This window comes from Oreochromis niloticus, linkage group LG18, assembly GCF_001858045.2.
Source record: "Oreochromis niloticus isolate F11D_XX linkage group LG18, O_niloticus_UMD_NMBU, whole genome shotgun sequence".
Classification (NCBI taxonomy): domain Eukaryota; kingdom Metazoa; phylum Chordata; class Actinopteri; order Cichliformes; family Cichlidae; genus Oreochromis; species Oreochromis niloticus.
The window spans coordinates 28,094,508-28,117,029 of NC_031982.2; the positions used below are offsets into that span (position 1 = coordinate 28,094,508).

General features: G+C 38.9%; 1 protein-coding gene across 1 annotated transcript in view; it reads left to right on the forward strand.

The window, feature by feature from the left end:
• Window positions 1–22,522, forward strand: part of LOC100700197 (contactin-associated protein-like 4) — a 143,477-nt gene that overhangs the window by 13,520 nt on the left and 107,435 nt on the right. The window contains exon 2 of the mRNA XM_005476783.4: window positions 20,283–20,393. Coding sequence (XP_005476840.1) covers window positions 20,283–20,393 — 111 coding nt within the window. The remainder of the gene's footprint in view (window positions 1–20,282; window positions 20,394–22,522) is intronic.

A 22,522-nucleotide genomic window follows, 5' to 3' on the forward strand; every position in this document is an offset into this window, starting at 1 on the left:
AACCACCGGTCATGAATCTGGATTTATTAACCCAGGAACAGGTAGTTAAACCAGGAGCTGAAAAGGGAGCTACAGTCCAGGCTTGTGATATTAGGACCTGCTGGACTGGTGTTTGTTCAAGGCTGTCCCTAGCAGAAGTCTGACTCCCAAAACAATGAAGCCATTTATCAAATGTAGCCATTGTCATCGAAGATGACTTGTTGTCGCTTCAGATATCAGCTCTCATGTGTGGAGGTCACGATACTCCATCACTCTGAGACTCTAACAGTAAATGGATTTTACACTTAAAACTCTATTTGCAGCAGCTCATACTGTATTAGTTATGAGTGTCATAATTTGATATATATACTGAGGACATCAAACTTACCAGCTCTAACTGCATTAGTTACCAGAGTCACCATGCTGTTTCACCCTCTATTACAGCAGAGATTAGCCTTTCATGACAGATTACACATTTGTCAAAGTTCTGCTGCAGTTAGTATAATAACAGATTATGCTTTAAATAATTTGAAAAATACTTTGAATTTAATGATGAAAAGGCTCCAGTAGATTTGGCAAATAAGTATTTGGTGCTGAAAATGAATGCATTAGGTCCCCTTTAATGTGAAAGAGACAAGAATGCATGCCTGGATGATATATGGGAACTCTACAGGTGGATGGTGTTGATGTTCATAACACGCTGTCTCATCAATATCTGATACATATCTGAAACTTTGGCCTTATGGTGGTGGTAGAGAAAAGCTTTGCAGTGACACCAGCTACATCAGGGTTCGTTCCCTGGGGATCATAAGCTCTAAAACACTTTAAAAAAAATGTTTGGAGAATATGAACGTGATGAATATTTAATTGATTGCAATTTGAATGTCAAGTTACAAATTTGCTTCATGGGGAAAACCAATAAAATTCACCAATTACTAATTAATTAGATTATTTTACTACAAGACACTGTTGAAAAGCAAAAAATATTTATATAATTGAATTCCTTGAAAATTAGTAGTTAGAGCTCTGCATATGCACTGGTGTGATATTTGTCTTCTGGATGTACTCATTGCAGCCTGGTGGTAGGGCCTCAGGAAGTCATAAAAGTCATAATGAGTCATCGTTTGGGGATCTTTAGTATTCTCTGTATCATCTGTATCCTTTGGCCTTTGTGTCTACCCTGCATCTCAGTCTGATGCTCCCTAGATGAGGTCGCAATGTGAAAATGGTTTTTCCTCAACATCATTTGACCCTTTCTTTTCCACTTATGGAAAAGCCGACATCATCCTGCCCTCACAGTGTGACTTAGATATTGGGAATATAGAGTCCATGCAATTCTCCTGCAAAGCTAGTGTTTATGCTGAAAGACAAGACTTTTCTTCTGAATTGGACACACTTGCGTTCAAAAGTGTTTTCTCTTTTGTGCCCGTTTTTTTTTCCTCAAACAAACTACTCAGTGTTAGAGCTGGGCGATATAAGATTTTTTCATATCACGATATGTTTTTTTCATTTCAGGCGATAACGATATATATCACGATATAAGCCAAATAACTATATTTGTAAGATTTAAATGTGCCGTTGCTCACAAGTAAAATGTGAAATAATCAGCAGCTTGTTTTGATTTAAATATTTATTTCCCATAATAAGTTCAACAGGGTAGATGTACTTAAGGAACATGAGACTTCAGTTTCAGATAAATAAAGGCAAATATTGCAAACTACACAAAAGGCAGCCGCTAAAGCGTTTAAGTTTCAAAATAGAACAAACAAAACAGACCACTAAATTGTCAATTCCACTTAGAAACAAAATATTAATTCTAAAAATAAATCTTAGTTTGTTTTACAGAAGAACAGACAAAATTGACTAACTTTTGTCAGTATCAAATAAACTGAGAACTAAAAGGAAATTCTCAATCTCTCCTTGTTGTATAGCTTAGCTATTACCTCAATTAGCTGCTTGAATACTTCATTTTCGACCCTGTTTATTGGTAGCATGTCTTTAGCAAGACGGTAGGCTATGGCATTCGTTATGTCGCTATGTCTCTTAGCTTTTTTGTCATATGGTAAGACGCTGGAGAAAGCCGACTCAATTGACTGTTGTTGATTCGCAGGGATTCTCCTGGTTGTTTTCGATGACGAATTAGCGCTTTTAGTCTACGGAACTTCTCTGGCCCTTCCTTTCGACAATCTCTCCGGCATTGGAACCGTCATCTGTGTTCTCTTCGGTAATCTGGTCACCCAAGCTCTCGGTTGATTTTTCTCTAGCGGGCAAACTCATTTTCTTCATTAACCGGCCGGCAGGGCGGCTGGCTGCTTCCCAAACAAATACACATGTGCGGCTTGGCACTTGTGCTGTACGTAACAAGTCACGTGACGTGACGCTGCGGCTGTGATTAGTTCGGCTATGCGCTACTTAATTTGGATTGGCTGTTCTTTTTTTTTAAGACAGGAAGAGAGAGAGATGAGGTCTATCGCAATAGTTTCATTTTTCTATCGAGAAAAAGTTATTTCGCAATACATATCGTTATCGTTCTATCGCCCAGCTCTACTCAGTGTTATTTAACACCAGTATCGTATTAATACAATTGTAGTCCTGAAGGTTTGTGTTATGGCCTGTAGCTGGAATTCTTTTCACTTTTTTCCCTGTATGTCAGAGGCTCAGATCACACGTGTGAATAAAGTTTCCAACCAGAGTTTCCGAATTTGTCCGTAATTCGTCCACAAAGCAAACTGGAAGTTGTATTTTCAGCTTTCTCAACATTGTAATCTTCAAATTTTAGCTGTGGTTAAAAATTTGATGGAACAAGAAATTCTAATTGGTGTCTGCAATTTTTGAGCAAAGAACCAGATATTTATATACAACTTTGAGTTGTTTATTATGGCAGTTATTTAACATCCTGAACTCAGCAATTTATCAGTTCATTTCAATCAGGGAATTCGTGCATAATTCTCGCATTAATGTTCACACTGTCAGAGTAGATCCTGCTACTACTGCTACTACTGATTTTTAATATTCAGGATTTTCCTTGCATAGAGAAATTTTGGAAAAGAGTTTAGCCAGAACAAAAAGTCTGGTAAAGCAGACACACTGGCTTCATTGCACTCCAGGAATAACTCGTTTCATTTTGGTTTAGTCAAGCCGTTTTCTACTATTTGCCTTATTAGAGGCAATAATTACAGTTTAGTTAAGTTGGTGTTTGATGATGGAGTCTGCATTAATTTCATGTGCCAGTTGAAACCACTACCAAAGTGTGCCAAAAATATACCCCCCACACATCACCAGCAGCAGCCTAAACTGTTGATACAAGGCGGGAAAGGTCTGTGTTTTCAGCTTGTTTAGGCCAAATTCTGACCCAACCATCTGAAAACTGAATCAGCTGATTCACATTGTAGCCTAGTACTCTGTGTGGTCTTCTGCTGCTGTAGCCCATCTGCTTCAAGGTTCGCTGTTTTGTCTATTAGAGATGCTCTTTTGCATACCTTGTTTGTAACGACTGGTGATTCTAGTTACTTTTGTCTTCCTGTCAGGTCAAAGCAGTCTGGCCCTTCTCCTCTGATATCCATCTTAAGCATGGCTTTTTCATCCAGACAGCTGCCACTCACTGGATATTTTCTCTCTTTCTTCAGAACATTCTCTTTAAATCTCACAGATGTGTGTGGGGGAAAATCCTCAACAAACATGGCACATTCAGATGTACTTAAATCACCTTTTTTCTTCATTCTGATGCTCAGTGTGGACGTCAAACCTAACCTCAGGGCTGATGAAACTTTTCCAGAAGCTATGGAAAATGGAATAAATCAATATTTTTTCAGGGTTTTGTTACAAAGTCAGAAATTCCAGTGCAGCATGCTGTAAACAGTAGTTTTTACTGCTGTCAGTTTTAAGTAGCTGGTGTATCAAATTTACTTTATGCCTCAGTCCAAGCTCTAGGGTGTCATCTTTACACACCAGAATGGATGCTGATCATAGTTCAGTGTTTTCTCTGCTGACTATTTTTTATGATTTCAGTGACCAAAAGCTCTGCAGCCTGCTCCTTATTCTGCAGGAACTGCTGATGAGAAGAAGCACGGCCAGTCAGTTTGTATTAGAGAGGAGGACAGAGCTGAGTCAGTGGCCATTAAAGACAGAAGGGTGAGGCTGAATTTCTACACAACAAGACAGCGGTAAATCAGAACTAAGCACTTTGAGGTGAAACAGAAGAGGATGAGGAGAATAGGTGGACAGTGAGGAAGAGGAGGAATGAGAAGTGAGGAGAGCTGTATAAAGTATGAAAGGCTAAATTTTAGGGGTAGCAGGCTGTCTGGCTGGAGTATTCCCTCTGTGTTTCTCACAGCCGCAGTGACATTTTCCTCTGCCTTTCCCATTTTATCCCTCACTGATTTTGCTGTATGTGTGTACCGGCCTCCATCTGCTTCTCTGGATGCACCACCTCACATCTTGGAGATGATTTGACTTCATGAGAAGCAAAGAACAGACTGTGTATGGGGAAAGAAATGATAAGCACTCGAGGATAAGAGTGTAGAGAAGACAGAGGGGAAGAGGAGGATTAGGATGAGGTGAGGAATGAAGAAGAAGAGAAAAAAGGGATGATAAGAAAAAACGTCTAGCTAATAGTTCCCCTGTTTGTTTCCCTGCTGTGACACGCTGAACCTCTTCTACAATTTCACCCCCGCTGGCTTTTTAGGGAGTGTTAGTGTCTATGTGTTCCCATGCAGCCCTCAGTTTTGCAAAGCCTCTAGAGTACTGGGCTTCTGCAAGGCAGCAGTGCTATAAATATTAATGTCTGTCCAGAGAAGTGAACGTTTAAGCAACAGATTTTTGCTAAGAGTGGTCGGACCTGTCTGTATTTGTGTCAATGTCGCTACTTCCTGAAACGATTACAGGGGAGTTTTCTCTGCATTAAAGAGTAAGTCAGGGTCTAATTTCCTTGTTTTTTTTCCATCATAGCCAATGAAATCTAACCTCATATGACTTTGGGCTCAAGACACTAAGGATGTGAATTCAGCTGCATCAGACATTTATAATATATTAATATATTTATTTTTTGCATTTAAGCCATCAGGCATCCCTTTTTTTATGCTGTTCTCATGAATAGTTTTAGATTAACACTGGATTATGAGTCCCCCATAGTGGATGCACCCGCAGGGATTTTCACCCTTTTCAACTCTGTGGGGCATTTAAGAGTCTTTTGGATCATTTTAAAAAAGGTTTTCTAGTTCTGTCTTCCCCACGAAAATGATCCAAAATGTTCAGTAGTTTTATTAGATAATGTTATTACTATGCGAGTAACGGAGAAAACGGGCTCAACTTGAACTCACATCTGGACCTGCTTGTGGCACCGCCAACCCACCTACTCCCTAATGCACATTCTCTGCATCCCTTAAAATGGAAACACTGTTATATTCTGTGTCAGGAAAATTTACACGGGTTTGAGATGGAAGCAAAAATAGTTTACTTTGGAAAAATCCATGGGAACTGTCTGAGAAACATATGAGCCAATCCTGTTATTGGTAAAGGAACTCATCATTTCTCTTCTCTAATTATATCCCCGATGTTGATGGGTTGAGACAGAAAAGGTGATGTGTTGGCATTCTATATTGAGCCCCTAATGAAGACGTAGTGTTGTTTACTTGTAGTGGAAGTGAAACTTGTAGGGAGCAAAGCTTAATTTTGGGTGAAATTTAGTGAACTTTTACATCAGATTTAATTGGTGATTCTTGTTTGCAGATTTTATGTAACCACGGCTTTTAAAGAAACAAAAGGTATAATGATATTAAGTTGATTAAGTTGAGTGGCAGAGAAGTATGTGACTGTTATGCAGGACATGTATGAGACATATATAAGGAGAGTGAGACAGTGGTGAGGTGTGTGGTAGGAGTGACAGATGCTTTCAAGGTGGCGGTTGGCTCTGAGACCTTCCTTGTTTGTAGTGGTGATGGACAGGTTGATAAATGAGATCAGGCCGGAGTTTCTGCAGAGTATCGTATTCACAGATGACACTGATCTGTAGTGAGAGTAGGGAGCAGGTGAGAGAGAGCCTAGAGAGGTGGAGGTATGTTCTGGAGAGAGGAGGAATGAAATAGTAGGAGCAAGAATACATCTGTGGATGAGAGAAAGACAGGTGTAACCGGGCAGATAAAAGGAGCAGCGGTAGTGAAGGTAGATAAGTCAAGCAAAGCCATAGATGGAGTACAACAGAGGTGAAGAAGAGAGTGAAGGCAGCGTGGAGTGGGTGGAGCCAAGTGTGAGTGATAATTTGTGACAGAAGGATAACAGCAAGAGTGAAAGGGAAGGTTTAGAAGAGGGTAGTGAGACCTGCTGTGATGTATGATGGTGGTGCTAAAATAAGACAGCTGGAGGTAGTGGAGTTTAAGATGCTTTTGAAGATTTCCACTGGGAATGGCCCGAACGGACAGGATTAGAAATGAATACATCAGAATGACATCTTAGATCAAGTGCTTTGGAGATCAAGTTGGAGAGGCAAGGTTGAGGTGGTTTGGGCATGTGCAGAGGAGGGAGAGTGGATATGTTGGACAAAAGATGTTAAAGATGGAGCTGCCAGGAAAGAGGAAGAGTGGACGACCACAGAAGAGGTTCATGGATGTAGTGAAGAAGGACATGCAGAAGGTTGGCGTGACAGAGGAAGATGCTGGGATAGGATGAGATGGAGGCATGCTTGTTCAAGCCAGAAACTTGCTATGAGGTGCTCACTGCTGCTTGATTGAACTTCATAAGAATACAAACTTCTTTCCCAGAAAATGCCCTTGAAAATTGTGCAGATGACAAGTGTTTTACTCATCACTTAACACATCAGATACCTAAAAACAATCAGTGAATGCAGCTCTGGAACAACCCTTATTAAAATTGTTCTTCAACTACATTTGTAGGTGTTTTGACCGTGACCATGAAGAATGTATGGTTTTTTTATACCAAGAACTATTATGGTGCTTTACAAATAAAGAAGAAATGTATGTGGAAAACATAAAGCTGCTGTTTTTTTCATAGTATTTTGACTCTTAAACTTTCAGTAACAAGAACTAAGAGGAAAAAATAAGAATCTGATCTATAAATCAGAGCTGGATAATGTGAAAGTCAGTGTTTGTTTCATTTTCATCAAATATTTTACCTGTTTTCAAATGTTTATTTTGCCAGTGGTATCACACTATTTCCCTCTTATTACAGCATGATATTATTTCAGAGATGAAATGTAAAGAGTTATCCAAGCTGCATGTGTTTTAATGGTCCTCAGGGAGAAAAGTGCAGCTTGAGGGGATTTCAGGTCTTGACCGGTCATACTGCAGTTGTGTGATAAATTCTAAACCCAGCAACCAAACACCAAAAAATTGAATTTCTCTACAGGGTGTATTATCAACTTTGAGATAAAACACTTCAAGCTTCAGCAAAAGATTCAATTTAAGGCAGGCTGAGAACAAATGTGTGTAATACTGGTCTGGAGCAATGCCACCTACAATCTCGTGCTCCCTAACCACCATGATCACCAAGACCAGCTTTTTTTTCTGAAAAGGCATTGGAGTTCATCTTTGGTGTGACGATGCCGCTTTATCAGTTTGTGTGTCATCTCGTAGAAAAGTTGTGTGCTTCTCTCTTTTTTTTTCCATGTGAGCTGAAAGAAGGACTCTGATGATTGCCTGTCTGGCTGACTGATGAAGTCTCAAAAGTTCTGCAACTAGTGATGTTTTTGGACTCAAGGTCAAGTCACGTTTAACTTTATGGTGTAAATGGATGTTAATGTTAGTTGTAAGATATTGGCTGGGAGCGTTCTTCAGATTTTGGTCGATATTGACATGAGAGCATCACACAGATGCTGCAGACAGATGCTGCACATCCATTATGTGAATCTCCTGCTCCATCATCATCCCTAAGCTGCTCTCTTACACCAAGATCTGGTGACTATGGAGGTCATTTGATTACAGTGAACTCGTATTCATGTTCTTGAAACCAGTTTTAGATGATTTGAGCTTTGTGAAATAACACATTATTCTGCTGGGAACCGCCAACGTTAGATGAGTGCATTGTGGTTATAAAGGGATAGAGATGAAGAGCAGCAACACTGGGGTACACTGAATGGTGAGCTTGTGCGATTTTAAGACTTAGTTTCCTATTTTTAGTTTGCAGTAGTAGTGGTGTCTGTGGCATTACCATTCTCTGTTAACCCTAGAGATGGTTTTGTGGGAAAATCTCAGACCTGCCCATCTGGTTTGCTCTGTCAGCGGTCTGCCTCTATATCTCTAAAGTAGAGCAGCGTTACCATAACACATCAACACAAAACTTGCCTTACTATCAAAGCACAAGTAAAGAAATGAAATGAGTAAATGATAGATGATGATGTTTTCTAAAGAACCAGTTGGGAAACTGTTAGTGCAAATGAATGAATCGCTTGTTACCTCTGAGTGTCTCAAAACCACAGTTACGCATTCATAACTACTCTCTTTGTGCTTCTTTAAGTGGTGAAACATCATATTAAACAGTTGCAAATTAATTCCAGATTAATGGAGTAACACAAGAATGACAACTGATGGCGGAGTAATCAATAATAAACGAGCAGTGGTATACTGGTATATTTTGAATCAACGTTAATCAGGAAAAAGTGATTTACGGATAGTTTTAAACTAATTATTACCGAGTAAATCTTGATATAAAGTACTTAATATGTTTTTTTTTAAAGTTTTTTCAAGGTCAGCTTTGACCTTAGGTGCTAACATTGATGGTCAAGGTCCAATTGTTAGTCAACCTAGGTACTTATGTTCCCCAAGGCCTAGAATATTGTTGTGAAGTTTAAAGATGATCCATAAAAATGTGGGTAATATAAACTTTTTACTGATTTTCACATTTGGTTCAGTTCCAAGATTCAGCTGGAGACCATAGTCCTTCTACTACAATAAAGTACTCTATGAAGCAAACAATATCAGAGCCATTTGCTTTAAAGTAAAGCCATTTCAATAGATGCAGTCACAGCCATGTTTAAAGAGTACAAAGAACAACTATGAGGAAATCTGGAGGGAACAAAGAGCTCTCCATAGAGGCACTTAATCACCTTTGCTTTTTGGACTCTATCTGACAGAAAGTCTAACATCCAGGCATAATATTGGGTTTTATTCAGGCTTTCCCACTGTGACAGGAGATAGTTACCATAACAGCCTTCATTTGTGACCGCAGGCCTAATTGGAGTCCATATTTTAACTCCAGCTCCCCTCAATTACCCTGCACTGTGAAGATTTAACAGTTCAAGCCAAAAGTTCTGCTTCAGTACTTTCCTCTACAACTTTTTGGAAAGCATTCAATCTCTGCTGTTAGCTAGAGAAAACCTAGTAGCTTTTGTGTTTCAGCCCTGAGGAAACCTGTGCTGGAATTGCTGAAGAGGCAGGGGAAGATCGAGAACATCAAATTATCTGCAGAGAAGATTTTTTTAAGAGCACTTATTTTAATGTCTCCTTGGGGAAGCTGGCTGTAAAGTAAAACTAAGTAGTTGTTGTGAATGTGGCTCCTGTTGTGGTTTAGTGAAGGTGTGAAGCGATTGTGCGCACAGACACACACCACACAGGGGGAGAGACAGAATTTATAGAACGATTTATAAATGTCCTCTGTCATGACATCAAGTTTTGGTTTTTTTGTTACGTTTGAAGCTCATATAAAAAAAAAAAATATTATAGCGGAGACAGTGCAGTGAGGTTTTCTGGTCTCTGTGCAGCAGGTTGCAGTGGGTGTGGATGTGATCTTCGTTGCCTTGCTGTTGCAGTGACTGGATCCTAACCTCATTTTACAGGAAACCTGTCCCCCCACAGACTGACAATATTTTCTGCTCCAGCATCTACTCCAAGCAGTTCTCTAGCTGACCACCGCTGTTGTTTATAGATCAGTGATGGCCCTCATAAACCTCTAGAGGAGGAAAAGAAGCTTAACATGGCTTTGTGTTCACGCAGTATTGGTTTAAAACTTTAATATACGGCTTATAGCCAGAAGGAATCCAACCTGAACATGTTGTCTTTTTCTCTGTCACTCTCAGTTTATGTAGTGTCCCTCTAACAACACTCGGCAACATTCATAGACAGAGCTCAGTTATATTTACAATATCAAATATCACAGTGTTTTGGAGTCAGCTCTTAAAGAGTAACTTAACACCTGGCAGAGAGTACGGTTAGTTCTTGGCACTAAGCTCTTCAGATGAAAGTTTCTGGCCTGAGCAGAAATCTGTTCCAAGTATGACTCCTCTCAACCGTGAAAGCACTTTGAATATTAATGCCGGTTCTGTCATACCAGATTTAAAGCATGTTGTTGTGCTGACAGAGTGGTTTTTTTTCTCTGGTAGAAAAAAAGGTAATCTTGGTCAAAAGCTCTGAGCTACCTATGTTAATCTGATGCCAGAGCCAAAGAAAAAGGGGTTGTAGCATTTCTTGTCAATCATTAATGTATTTTGTAGTTCATTAAAGTGCCATTAAAGTGGGATATTCTACCTAAAATAGCTTTAATCAGGCGTAAGTTAAAAAAAGATTGTCACCAAGCGGCTAATTGCAATAATTTACACAAGCAAGAAATCAACTGTTAAGTTGAAAAAGGTCTAATCAATTATATTATTTATCATATTTAAAGAGTGGTTGGGCAGTTAAGCTTGATTTGTAGTAATGTGATAATTCTATTGCAACCTACGCTGTAGCATGATGCACAACTTTCCAGAAAAGTAACAATATGTCAAGGCAAAAGATGTGATTAGACTTCTTGTTATTAACACGCCTTGTTAATAAAGTAAATTGATTAGCATAAACATAATTGCTCTGTTTAAGAAAATGTAATAGATATTGTATTCCAATGTAAAGCACAATGTTAATAACTAGTGCTGTTTCGGTGTTAACACAGTTTTCTTGTTTCATCGCTCTGAAAATTAGTGAATAGATTTGAGGATTTAAGTCATCAGTCATTCCAGTTGTTTAAAATCTGTTACCTCTAAGCTTGAGCTAAGCTTTAAAGCCTCACATGAACTTAACGGGATTGTCCACCCTAAAATCAATATTACATGTCTGATATTTGTGTTTTAGTGTTTTAATTTGACCCACGCAGGGTCAGAGGTATACATACAGGTTCAAATATATAGCTACACTTAAACCTTTAAAAAAGTACCACTGAAGGATGTATAATGTACAGGGGTTTCTTTATTGGTCTTTTAACCAATAAAGAAACCCCTGGTCCAAAATCAATACCCTAAGCTCAACTGAAGCTTGCAGCTTTCCACTCAGAGGAGCCAAAAGTTTTATGTTCATAAGAGACAAAGAGCTACCTGCCCACAATGACTAGAGGTATGCTGGGAGGGGTAAAGGTGAGGCTTTATAACCAAAGAACACTGTTCATCTGTTAAGCATCATACAAGTGGGAGCAGCATCCTCTGGGGTTGTTTTGCTGACAGTGGTGCCGGTATATGGGCCAAAGTGGATAGAATAACGAAGAAGCAGCACTGATTCTTCATCTTCACCTCAAATCAACAACTAGATGGTTAAACTTGTACACAGTTGGGTGCCCTAACATGAAAATGATCCCAACAATTTAACTGATCTTAACTGCTCTTCTACCCAGAAGAGAAGTTAAATAGAAGAGAAGTGAAAAGAGACACTGATGCTGTTCAGTTTTCCATCAGATTAATTTCTTTCTTGTGGTGCAGTTATATTATAGTAAAGAGAAGCTAGACATCTTAAAAACACACATCTAATCACACTGGAATACAGGTGGATAAATGGCACCAGAGGAAAAATTACATTTGTGCATTTGATTCCTGAGGTGAAGTGCCCTTTAAGGGGTCTGAACCAAAATATATCAATGCAAAAATTCCCCTTTAAGCATGAAGCAAAATGAAAATCAATAAAATATAGTTTCATATTGCAATACTGCTTCATATTTATGGCTACTGACCCTATGAAAAAAGATAAAAGTTACACTGTGTTTTCCTAGCACTCATTTGCATAAAAATAGTTTGTAGTGTAAGCTCTTCTGCTGGTGTAATGCAGTTTTCAATTTTATGAATCCCCAGTGTCCAATTCAGTGTTTCCTTTTTGAAATAAATTAGATTTGCCATTGCTTGGATGATATGAACATCCCTGCATTTTACTTGAATGACAGAACAATATTACATTTTGTACCATTTCTTTTCCCCACAGAGACTTGTTGGTCTGCTGCTCTCTATTAATAGATATTTAGAGGCAAATATATTAAAATCATTTGCTTATTGCTGCCAGTGAATTAGTGGATTTTTTAAATTAAATATATATCCTCTTGGGGCCATCACTATGATTGGTGTTTCCTGCAGCACTCCTTCTAAATCTGCATATTTCTGGCATAGTGATTCATGATAAATGTTCTCTGTTTTAGCAGCATATAAACGGACCAAAGTCTAATCTCTTAGCAGCTTCTTGTAACTCTGTGTCCGTGTCTTTTTGCAAGTTAAACCTGGCAGTTTCAAGATGAAGGAATTTTAAATGCCGTGGTTCTGTGGCTCGTTGCTGTTTTGATCACTTCATTTGGTTGATGTCTGTCTCCCACACAGCCACCCACATCACTGATCAGTGTGACGAGCCTCAATAAGAAGGATGATTGTTCTCTGCTTTCAAAGGCAGTGTCGGATTGTGTGTGGGCTACTGTATAGCCTTACACACACAGATTGTGTTGCACATAATGAGTTGATTATCTGGTGTTTTCTAGCTGGATAAGGCCAGAAGGAATCGGCATTATGCAGGAGCCTGTTCGACATCTGGATAAAGAACTGGAGCTGAAGAACAAATATCCTTGCCATTGCTCGCAGCCAGAGGAGTTAAAGTGCTGAGCCTCTCAGTTTGGTAGCTGTCAAACAGGCAGATGTTTGCCGGGAAGAACACAGGAAGCAAACAAGAGGAAGCCCATCATAAAGTACTGATTCCTTAAAACTGATCTAGCACTTTGAAGCATTAAAAACAGTGAGCAAGAAATATAATTCTTTATGTTGTTTTTCCAGTGTCACACAACTATTAAGAAAACTCCAAGACTCTACTCAGTTTTATTTTATCTATTACCCTTCAAGGTCATCTTCCTATCACCCTCTGGACCTCTTTCAGGCTTTCCATAGGTCTGGTCTGTCCTCTTATGCTTATGGGTCAGTGATGCACACTTTCTTTCAGTTTGTCAAACAACAACTTAAATTTAATTTTGGGTAAGTGGACAATGGAAAACGAAGGTTGTCCAGGTATATCTCAAAAAGCTCTTTGATTTTAATGCAAGATGTCTTGGAATCCACTCCAGTTTATGTTGTTCACCCATTTTTTTCTGTCTCAGAGCTCTCAGAGCACTACATTAGAACTTTAAATCAACAATGTGACTCTAGGGAACAAATTCAGGCTAGACAGCCTTGTGAATGTCCAAAGACGTGTGTGAGTGCAAAAGGAATTTCTCCAGAGAAATCTGAAAATAGCAGGAATCCTGGTCAACAGATACATGACAACAATCCAATTTAAATCTTTTTTCTTGCCTCTCTGTATCTTTAAAACAAATAAAATATGTGTGACAGTGGTGTGGTTTTACATCTAAAATTACTGTACAAAATGAGTAATGTCTGAATCAGCAATAAGATCAACAGTGGTTTTATGTCACAATGACTATTTCTTTGTTTTATTCTCTTCTGATAGCACTGTGATAAAAAAAAAGTCATACAATTTGTATAAACAAATGTAGGTTGTACACTTAAAAATGAGAAAATATGGTCAAGTTCTAATCTAGACAGTGTCTTCAAGCCGTGAGAGTAATGTGTATGTTTTCAAAATCTGACGTTTAAAATGAAAAGCCTATATTTAAACCTACATTTAGTACATTGTTCAGCACTGTTTTTGTACATTTTGTCTTTTTTTCTTTTTATTCTCACTTGTCGATCTGACCTTTTCATTTAATTAACCTATTCCTCCCATGCGCTCCTGGTCTAAAAAAAAAAGACAAAAAAACAACTTATGGGGCCATTTTTCAAAACCGCATGGCATGGCACGTTCATTCAACCAATTGAGAAATCATTTACTGTTTTCTGACTAAGGGGATGTAGGATTTGTTGCCTTTGATTTATGTTCCAACAAATTCAGTGACAGTTATTTAATTATTGTAAATTTGTCAGAGTTTCATGGAGTTTTGCAAATCGCACTCTGGACTGATGTGAATGCATTTTTCCCAAATGTCTTTCATAAAAGTCTATTCACGGTTATTCACGATACTGTGGAACAATATTCAAGGACTTAAAGGGTTACTTAACTATATAAACTTGTGTTAACTTGAATGATTTAGCAGCCTTGAACAATCAGGCTTAAAGAAGTAAAGCTAAAGCACATAATCTAAAAAACATATTGGGCCAAAGGTTTCAATAAATTCTGCAAGTGCAACAACAATAAACTGGACTGAACGAGTGGGAAAAAGTTGAAATATATGTCAAAACTAAATTAAGTGACACATGGCTATTTAAGTTTTAGATGGAAGACCGCTATGTAATTGATAAGAAAGCACAAGATAGGATTAAATATCCTAAATATCGAAACCATTTGAACTGATAACGAAATTATGATCTTTGGTCTATTTGGAGACGATTTTTAAATGCCCTTTACCAGTTACGACTCGAAATATAAGATTTTGGGTTATTTCTTTTAGCTTTGCAACATTGAAAAAATAAACCACGCTGCTGAGCTAAAGTAAAACAAAATGCAAAAAAGCTCACTGTGTTGTATTTTTAATGCGTTCTTTCCTTCTCTGTGTATATCCAGGCAGGAGCGGGCTTGAACCCCCTTGGGTCAAACTGGAGGTAGACGTTGTGCGGATTAGTAAAATGAGCATTGATGTTTTCTGCTTGAGGATGATTGTTAGCGCTCTGGAGCAAAAACAACCATCGCTGGAGCCTCATTATCCTGCTTACTGCTACGTGCTTTGAACAGTTAAATAAGTTGGCTCATACTGAGAGGCACTGAACTTTGGGTTTGTGGGGCTTATAGAGCTCTGAAGTGCAGCACCTTCTGTTTGCTGAGGTGATGGATGGAGCTCATCGGTATTCAGGGTCCCCAGCTCTGTCACGGACTCTGTGGGCACTTTCTATTAAGTAAAGAAGTGGACAGTGCATGTGAATGAGCCACTCTGTCTCTGGTATTAGTCTGTCATTTCAGGGGTGATAAAATGTATTTGCCCTATAACCTCCAGAGTTTTTTTCAAAATTTCCTTTAATGTTTTTTAATGCGGTCAAACTGACCATTTGTCACATTGGTGAAACGATAAAGTTGACACTGTATGAATTGATGGATAGTGCAGACGCTGAGTGATGGGTGTCCAGGAGGTTTTTGACTGAACTGAAAGGATATTTCCCGTCACTCAGAGTTCAGTACATGCTTCCAGTTCTGGTGGTCAAGCTTTTGTTTTATCAAAGGCAAAGAATGCTGCTTTTTTCTGCCAGCAGATATTTCACTCTCCCCGAGACTGAAGAATCATCTTTTCTGTGTAAATTTATAATATGTTGATCAGGAATAATGTTTTTGTGGTAATCTGAATGCCGAAAAGCATTATTATAATATTTTTTTTTAGTCTAACACCGATTAAATGTGAAGCTGACACAAAGACAGGAGGTGTTTTCAGGAAGGTGCAGCAGTTTAATATTCAGGAAGGCTCTCTGTCCAACACAGCCAGGGTCAGTGTTGAGGTTCGTTGGCTACAGAGGCCAGCAGGTATTCAACATTTAGCTCCATTTTCCTCTGAGCTGTCTGTGTTTGTGCTCTACTGGTCACACTGTCAGGGACATCGGCTTTTAAATGCCACAGCTCCGCCGAGGAAAAGTGGCCCTGTGTTTTAAAACTCCACTGCTCTCTCTCGACTGTTTCCTCAGCGAGGCTGTGCTCTCACCACGCATTATCTCCTCAGGGATTACAGCACTCCGCGTTGGAGAGCCGTCCCTCTCGTCTCACCTCTTCAGACTACTGTAATTCACCTGCTTTTCATACTGAGAGCTCCCCCACCACCCACAGTTACAAGTGTCGGTAAGGGCAAAGCCTGGAGGAATAAAGACTATCAGGAGGAACTTCAGAGGACAAAAGAGCTGGATGCCTTCTGATGATTGTTGAGTAGCTGGATGGCATTTAAAATGCTAGAATTAAATATGTATGAGCCTCTGCTCCACTCTGGTAACTATAAAGTGCAGTATAACTGTGTTATATGGTCTGATGTTTAATGATAACTGCCGTAACACACTGTACTAAACAGAGTTCAGACTCGGTTAATACCCAATAATTTTACAATCAAATTACAGTGCCACTGAGGCCAAGCTGAAGGCTTTCTAATGTTAACAAGCAGGTGGACCAAATATTCATAGACATTTATCCCTCCACGTGGATATACACTCACCAACCACTTCATTAGGTACACCTGTTTAACTGCTTGCTGGTGAAAATATCTATCAGCAAATCACATGGCAGCATCTCAGTGCATTTAGCTATATAGACATGGTCAAGATGAAGTATTGATGTTCGAACTGGGCATTAGAATGGGAAAGAAACTTGATATAAGTGACTTGCATGGTTGTTGGTGACTTACAGGCTGGTCTGAGTATTTCAGAAACTGCTGAGCCTCTGGGATTTTCTCACACAATCATCTTTAGAGTTTAAAGAGAATATTCTGACAAAAAGACGATATCCATTGATCAGCAATTCTCTGCATGAAAATGCCTTGTTGATGCCAGCGATTACAGGAGACTGCTTTGATCTGATACGAATAGCGACTCAAATAACCACTCATGCATTCAAGGTGTGCAGAAGAGCATCTCTGAACGTGCAACACATTTAATCTTGAAGCAGATGAGCTACGGTAGCAGAAGATCATCCTGGGTGCCACTCCTGTCAGCCAAAAGCTGGAAAATTAGTCCAGAATTTGCAAGAATTTACCAAAAATGATCAGTTGAAGACTGGAAAAACAAAACAGTGAACTGCAACTGCTGCAACACTCAGATGGTATAGTCAGAATTTGGGTTAAATGAATTAAAAAAAGGAACCATTCTGCCTTGTATCAAAAGTTTACGGCCTTAGTGCTAATTAAGCTTTATTTAAATGCTACAGCCTACCTCATTATTGTTTCTTACCTTGTTGATCCCGTTGTTCACATCTTCTGATGGCTGCTTCCAGCAGGATAAAATGCCATATCACAAACCTCAAAATATGTCAGACTGATTTCTTGAACATGAAGTCACTGAGTTCATCGTACTTAAATAACCTCCATAGTCACTAGATCCGAACCCAGTAGAGCACCTCGGGATGTGGTAAAACAGGAGATTCACATTATGGATGTACAAGCAACAAATTTACAGCAGTGTCAGTCTGGACCAAAATCTGTGAGGAATGTTTGCAGGACCTTGTTGAATCTCTGCCACAAGGACTTAAACGAGCTCTGAAGCCAAAAGGGGCTCAACCCAGCACTAGCAAGGTGTACCTAATAAACTGACTGTATAATTATAGGCTTTAATTCTTAAATCTTCCCAGCTGTATTGTGAAACGTGTCTACAACACAACACAAGAATTAGTATTTATTTGTATGCCTTTGCACGCCATCCATTGTTTTTGTTTCATTTTGTGCCAGTTCCTGTAGGAAATATCACACTTTTAATCTGTTAAATGACTCATTATGTTTAGCTGTTCTTTAACTTTATTTTAACTTTAATTTAGGCTGATGATAGTCTTTATATTTGTATTAAATCAAACAAAACTTTTATGATAGATTTCAATAGAATTTTTAGCAGTAGCTGCTCACTGTATTGCTTCTCATTGTACAGTGCAGTGCTTTTTATGTTACAGGCAAATACTCACTCCTGTCCTAAGCAGGATTAAAATAGTATCAGCGCATAAAATTGATGGACAGAAAATGCGACATGCAGGTACTGGATGTGCTGCAGGAGACAGAGCTAATCATAAGTAATGGTGAAGAAGCCTTTTGATCAAATATTCTGGGTATATATGTTGTAGTATACTCACCACTCCAAGCACTTTACACTATACACTTGACACTGTGACAAACTGTGATGGATATATCAACTGTTCCTTTTGGCACGTAGTATCTTCTCCAGGATCACTTTGACATGAAGCCTGAAGTACTGTAGCTTGAGATTGAACCACTGACCTTCTTATTAGTGGGCAACCCACTCTACCACCTGAGTCACAGCTACCCCTCAGGGTTCCCACGTGAGACCATATTGGACAAGACTGTTGACTGTTTCTGTATTCTCTTTAACAGAAGTGTTAAACGGTAAATCCTCAACTGACTTGTGGTGTGTTTGGAATTACAGCTGTTGCTCACTGCAGTTGTGTTTGTGAATCCTCTATCGTGTGTTGCACAAAGATATAGATTTAATAATATCAAAATCCAGTATTTTGAAGCATTCAAATGAGAAAAAATTACATTCAGACCCTTTTCTTGAGAGTGAATGCCACATTTGGCTCTACAGTGTATTTAATTGTGTAACCAAATGCTTGGCATCCTCAGTTACTAAATAAATATTGCAGGACTTCAGGGTTCAGTTTGTGAAGCTTCGTCAGTGCTTTACAATTTAAAATCCTGCTCTTTCATAAACTGATACAAAATTTTCTTTAACTACGGGTAAATAGGCCATTATTGTTGTTGGCTCTAGCTACAAATTTCATTTGAAAAGAGCTGCTGTAAATGGAATGGTATTCCTCTTTGAAATTATCGGGAGGTGGATGAAGACCTTCTGTTGTTGAGATGAAGTGCACTGATGTTGACAGAGTAATCGAAACTAAAGCCTTGCTGTCAGAGTTGTGGGCCCAGATCGGACTGCTGCGTGAATCATAGTAATTGGCTCTTGTCTCAGTGGTGGAGAACAACATCCATTAACGGAGAGGCTTTGGATGGAGGCGGTGATAGTTTGGCTTTAGCTTAGAGTTTGCAGCTTGAGAGGAAAACTATGAATATTTATGGGGCTGGTGATCATGAATCCATGTGTATATCTGTGGGATGTGATTATGCTGTGCAGACCAAAGACAATCAGATACAGTAAAACAAACATTCATTTGTACTCTGTCTTTACAAATGATTTCTCTATGTCATGTAGCTATAATAAATGAAAGAGAAATCTACTTTAATTTGAACAAAAAAGTGCTTGTTTTCTTTTTTTGTAGGTTTATTGGAGACTGTGAGAGAGGCTCCAATTAAAACAAGAGTAATTAATGTTAATTACTGTATAATGTTCAATATATTATGTTTTGATTGCAGGGAATCATCCATAAACCAAATATGAGAAAGATGTAAAGGTTTCCTCTGACAACACTGATTCATCCCGATCAGCATCCAGCCTGTAATGACTCACTCAGGACGCCATTCATCTCCGCAACACGACATGATTGCAACGTTCATTTATCCATTGAGCCAGAATTACACCATTTACTCATCCAACTGGACATTATTACACTGTTCATTCATCTAATATGGAGCCATTACTGCTGAAAGGCCTGTTTCTACCTGGGGAACATTAAACCAGCTCCTGAATGATTAGACTCCTCTCTGACACTCATGTTGTTATACTCACAGGCTCAACACTTTAGTTGTCATTAGCGCCTCTTTAAGGCTTTAGAACGAAACAATCAAAAGCTGTCCGAATAAACTTCTTTTATCTTAAAAAAGCTGATCATTTGCAGAGACAAGGCTTTTACCTCTCAGCATCAGAGCACTCCCACCCCGCTGTTTATAACATTTCATCAGTTTTTCACTCAGGCTAAGAGATGGAGACTAATCCATTTCCAGCTGTGTCGGGTATTGTGATATTCTCATTGTGCTTTTTGCTGTTGATCTCTACTCTTTGAACCACTCAGCTTTTTTTTCACTCAGATGAAAAGTTTTTTTTTCTTGATTTTAAAGTATAAGAAGACATTCCCGCATCAACCTACTGTTGTGAACTACTTAACTGTGCAGCGAGGAACTGTAGCTGACATTAACCCTGCAATTCAAAGATAACACATCCACTGCTCCTTTCTGCTTATGGAGGCTAAAACGTGGCACTGATGCCCAGTAACAGATTTCTTGAGCTAAGAGTGCTATTACTCAGGATGCGTAATAGCTGTGTTCAACTGTGCTTACTTCTGTCAGACTTTTACGTTTTGTTCACTCTAGGAATATTTTGAGGAGGCTATATCTGTGTGGAGATGTTGAAACGAACGTAATTATAGACCCTCAAAAAGCACAGCAGTGGACATGCAGACATTTACATGTAAATGTCAAAATCTGACATGTATTAAACTGTATGTTCTGATATTTCTTGACAGATGTGTGTGACAGCGCACTGGTCTCCAATCTGCCGCCATCTTCCTTCCGAAGCTCGTCCCAGCTGTCCAGCAGCCACGCCCCAGGTTTCGCCAAACTCAACAAAAGAGAAGGTGAGGAACAGATTCTGCTGCTTCCAAACTAAAGTACCTAACTAGTATTAAAATTTATTTGGAAATCTGAAACAAAGTGTGACAAATATGCAAAAAACTGGCGCGAATGGTGTTTGTGCCTTTGGCATGGTTTGGGGAAAATATAGGATTATGGATTAACTATTAGTTGGGAGGGTGGTACGGGCTTTTAATTTGGACCTGAATGTTTTTAACTGGACAAAAATGCAAGCTTGAACAACACAGCGTCTGTCTTTAGTTTAGTATGTGAGACTTAGAGTAAACAAAAAGGTGCCAGTCTGATCTTGGGGAAAAAAATCTATTTCTGTAATTTGTATCTGAGCAATCTGTAGGAGTACTCTGTCAACACGCTGCACGCTCTATATTAAATGCAAAATTATTTTAGCATAAATTATAATAGAGCGTGACTCATTAAATCTGAATTTGACTTTCTACTCTGCTTGGTAGTAAAGAAATGAGCAGGCGTGCAGTGACACTTCAGGCCGTGTATTAAAGACTGTAAGAGCTAATTTTTCATTGTTGCCCTTTGCTGGCATTTGATGTTCAAAAGCCACCCTGCTGTAATGGAACTGACATTTCTTGGTCTTTCATTAACTAGGAGACGCAAAGATGACAGAGACAAGATTTCAAAGATATGTGAACATTTAAAACTCTTAAAACTAATATTAAAAGTAACCTGGGACCATTTTGCATTAACCATAAAGAAGATTTGACTTAGTGCTGATTGATTAAAGGCACTGCATGTTAGGATTTGAAGCAATTAAAATAACAGCCTGTAGACTGTTGACTTGATTTATAATACTACATTAAGTCTGTGATCCAGACTCCAGCGTATACAGACCTGCACCTTCTCAGAAATATAACTACACACAACAATAACCAGACTTCAGTGACAATGGCAGGTGTGTTTGGGAGTAATATGTCTTGTAAACATAGCATATTGATTAGCACAAGGATGATACCTCAGTGAAACAACATGTAATAGGCTGTAATTGTCTCTTGCTTGCTCATTATGCTAATGCAGTAGCCAGTATTCTTCCAGAGTAGACATAAGCAGTTTTTCTCCTTTTCAAAGCTGTGACAGTATGTAAATAGATTCAGAGCTCCTGAAGGCTTCCATCCTTCCCGTGCTTCAGTAGGTGTTTTTTTTATATTGTGTGCTGTTTGTGTTTAAGATTTATTAGGTCCAAATCCAGCACGAACAGCTCAGTTTGCCTTGTGATTGCAGAGGAACACAGACCCAACACTACACAAGTATTATTAATGCAAACATCTAGATCGCCCTATACTTTACAGATTCAACACAGTGCTGTAAATCATGCCTTACCCAGTAAGACACCAGGGCAGGTTTGTTCCAGCCTTCACATGGGTTCAAATTACACAGGAAGTGAAGCATTTAGTGTGCACTGAGCACTTTACTCTGGTAATTGACCAAGTTCTCTATCCATTCCTGTGTCTGACTTCCTGGTATCTTCATCTACTTGCTAGCACTTACCTACTTAGTGCCAGCATGCACAAGCAACCTGCTGACAAAGTATCGGCCAGCTTTGTCATTATTAACAAGGATTCCCTCAATGTCATGCAGAGAAGCGCAGCTTAATAGCTACCATTAACTAGAACAACACAAGTTTGTTTTTTTGTTTTTTTCAGAGTATAAATGCGCTATCCATTGCATCTTTCTCATGTGATGGTGTATACACAGTTATCATCCACGTGAGCTGAGTTTGGAACTAGAATTGTTTCAGCTGTCTTATATGTTGCACAGTATACGATTGAGTTTTTATTTCCTCGAAATCCGAGTGAAATAACTTGTTTCCATGTTTTGTAGTTATGTCAAACAGTAGTAAAAAGAGAAGACAGAGAAGAGAGAATGTGCCTCCAGGATTTTATATTTTGAGTAATTTCTCACATAAATCCTCTCACTGCTGCCATCAATATCACAGACACTTTGTGCTGTATATTTATGCAGTATATACTGTATATATTAAAAAATCTCAGTGGTACATAGGCATAAATATTCATTTCTGTACTGTGGGAAAAAATCAAGGTTGGAAGACCAAGGCAACCGTAATATATTTAGCTCAATCGGCCACCGATGATCTTATGCTGTG